The 2,970-nt window shown below is 35.7% G+C and overlaps 1 protein-coding gene and 1 long non-coding RNA gene across 2 annotated transcripts in view; one reads left to right on the plus strand and one right to left on the minus strand.

The window, feature by feature from the left end:
* The window catches only part of LOC106529604 (uncharacterized), a 3,229-nt gene extending 2,518 nt beyond the window's left edge, over window positions 1-711 (plus strand). Inside the window, exon 3 of the mRNA XM_014025078.1 lies at window positions 38-711. Coding sequence (XP_013880532.1) covers window positions 38-109 — 72 coding nt within the window. The 3' untranslated portion in view covers window positions 110-711. The remainder of the gene's footprint in view (window positions 1-37) is intronic.
* A 703-nt stretch (window positions 712-1,414) lies between these two features.
* The window catches only part of LOC106529606 (uncharacterized), a 3,941-nt gene continuing 2,385 nt past the window's right edge, over window positions 1,415-2,970 (minus strand). Inside the window, exon 2 of the long non-coding RNA XR_001311656.1 lies at window positions 1,415-2,316. This is a non-coding gene — a long non-coding RNA (uncharacterized LOC106529606). The remainder of the gene's footprint in view (window positions 2,317-2,970) is intronic.

A 2,970-nucleotide genomic window follows, 5' to 3' on the forward strand; every position in this document is an offset into this window, starting at 1 on the left:
CATCATGGCACAACACAGTCTCCGTGTTCCTGTTGATGTGTACATGGCCATTGACCTCTACCTTTTCTTAAGAGGAGAACTGATAACACTTTTAAACCTTGACAGATGATGGAAAATACATATCCTTTCTGATGGAAACAATACAAGATGTACTGTTTAGGGATTTTGCTCTCATGCCCCAGGTTTTTCACTTAAGGGGTGAACATAGTTCTAGAAGCACTTTCATCAACATATGTTAAGTAGTTTAATAAACTGTGACAAAGATTGATGTGTTCCAGCAAAAAAGTAGCCTATTTCTATGTAATTAATCGAAGTACTAATATAAAATTCACTGTGTTCACATTCCTCAATGTAGGTCAATTTATTGTTGGGCTTTCTTGCCTTGGGAGGTGGGTTAAAACGTAGTCTTTTTTTCTGTTATGCTCTGTTATGTCATGTTTAGTATTTTATTTGTGACATCGTATCATGATCATAGAGATGTTGTGACACCGATGTGTGAGAATTACAGGAGATCTTGTGCCAGGTCAGCGGCTGAATCAATTAAAAATATTTCTCCCAGGCATGGTTATAACAATAGAAAACAAGACATGAAGTTCTGCTTTGGCCAACAGCCCATAACAAACAATGCTGCTCTCCGTGGTGCTGAAATAAACAGAACACATTACCTTCGTCATTAAGAAAATTCATTAAATAAACAAAATGCTGACAAAACAGTGTCATTATTTTAATGTCATCCTTACAAATACCTTATATTCATATTTTGTGCCTCATTAGTATAGTGAAATTAATTTTTACCTGGACTAAGAGCTCCCTCATAGTAAGTGTAAAATTAGATTAAACCTTTATTTCACCAGGAAAAATTCATTGAGATTAACAATCTCTTTTACAAGGGAATCTTTCTGCCTTTTGTGGGTGGATGTGGACTCACCTCCCTCCGTCTTCTGGGTGGATGAGGGCTCCTCTCTGTAGTTCTTGTGAGATGTGGAGGACTCAATTCTCTGTTTAATGTTCTCGTGGGGTTGCATAAAAGTGATCTGCATAATTAAGACTGCAGGTGTTTTGGCCCAAGTTTACATCTATGCCTTTGTTTACAGTAAGCATTTAAATACCATAGGTCATTTTATCTTTTTTAAGCCATAGATCTATTTAGGAAAATATTTTTCCACAATAAAAAATATTTAGAATACCCGAATTGCTTTTTTACACAATTAATAAAAAATTCATGATAAACCCTACACATCTTGTTCACAGCATTGAGTGTATAAAAATGTTAAGTATTGTTTTTTCATGAGACATAAAAACAAATTTAATCCTGCACACAAATTTCTTCACTTATAAAAACTATAGATGGTGATGTACTCAGAGCTTTCTGACCAGCTGAACAGTTAAGAGAATAAAACCTGAGACTCCTTGGTTGTGTTCAAAAAAAGTTTTATTTGTGGTTTTTGAGCATCAACAATGCAAAACAGCCAGGCTCTGAAAGTAACATAACTACCAGTGATTTCTAACAATTACCCAAAAAAGTCAACTATGACTTTGTAAGTTGAGGGGTGGGGGTGTATGGATGGGGCTTTTTTTTGGGGGGGGGGCATCCCTTGGATATGAGATTATATAAYCAACAGTGTAACAGCCCCTGTCTTGATGCCTTCATAAAGTGTCAGGACTTCCCTACACAACTTGAAAACTGGCCTGTGTGCCATCAGTTGCATTGCAAAGCATTGCAAAACTTAATTTTTACTAAACTATGTAGCTTCAACAAAGGGACATTGTAATCTGCAGGACTAGCATCAGCAAGAACATCACAAGATAACATGGCAAAATGTTTCATGTGCTTGTGTAAATCTATTTGCATAATATAAAAGAAAAGGACCGCCCTATTGAATGTAAACATTAATTCACAATGCGTCGTGCTTCTGACTTTAAAATACGAAAAAAAATTTTTTTAAAGCCCTGCAGTTCAAATTTTGCTTAAAAATAATAATTTCTATATCAAGAAAGTCAGTGAAGAGCACATTTTCACATTAACATGAAGAGTTTTCTAATTGTAACTTGAAGAATTCGCCACATTGCACAGTTAAGATGAATCACCATCTTTCTTTTGTTTACATTAGAAAAAGGTTCAAAAGTAACAGAAAAAAAGCAGTCCTGTGTTGCTGATTAAAGCCATTTTCTGAGTTCTGTCAGTACTTGTTTATGCCAAATATCCAAACTGTGTGAAACTGAGGAAACTTTGGGAGTACAACGTCGAACAAGGAGCAGGTGTTGATAAAAAAAATATGTGGGATTGTATTCTCGTAGAAACTGGCCAGCATGTACCTGTAAAGAAAGCATAATAATTTGTTTCAACACTAAAGACACATCAACAAGTGAAAATAATGGTATATCATAATACAATAAAGTGTATTAATGTAAAAACACCCATTAAACATAACAAGCACCTTGTAATCTTAGCTTTCTGGTAGAACTATGAAATCAATGGCTGCTTTCACATGGGACTGGAGTTTACAATGTCTGCAGCATTCATTTATGGACATTTCTAGAGTATTTATAAAGGTCTATCATGGGGCATGGATAGACATTGTGTACATACTACATAAATATATACAGGGTTGTTTACTGCCACACTGGCCCTCAATTATGAAATAATTTAAATCGACCTGCTTATCAAAGATAAGTAGACCAAAAGATCCTTAGGAGCTGGACATCATGCTGTGATCCAAGGAAATTTAGGAAGTAATGAAAAAGAAAGTAAAGTCATTGAGATCTATCAGCCCTGAAAGGGTTACAAATCCATTTCTTAAGCTTTGGTACTCCAGCAAAACACCGTGAGAGCCATTATCCACAAATGGCCATGACATGGAGCAGTAGTGAAGAGTGGCTGGCAAACCTAAATTACCCAAAGAGTGCAGTGATAACTCATTCACGAGGTCAACAAAGATCCCACAACAACATTCAAAGAACTGCAAGCAA

This window comes from Austrofundulus limnaeus, unplaced genomic scaffold (genome assembly GCF_001266775.1).
Source record: "Austrofundulus limnaeus strain Quisiro unplaced genomic scaffold, Austrofundulus_limnaeus-1.0 Scaffold454, whole genome shotgun sequence".
Classification (NCBI taxonomy): Eukaryota; Metazoa; Chordata; class Actinopteri; order Cyprinodontiformes; family Rivulidae; genus Austrofundulus; species Austrofundulus limnaeus.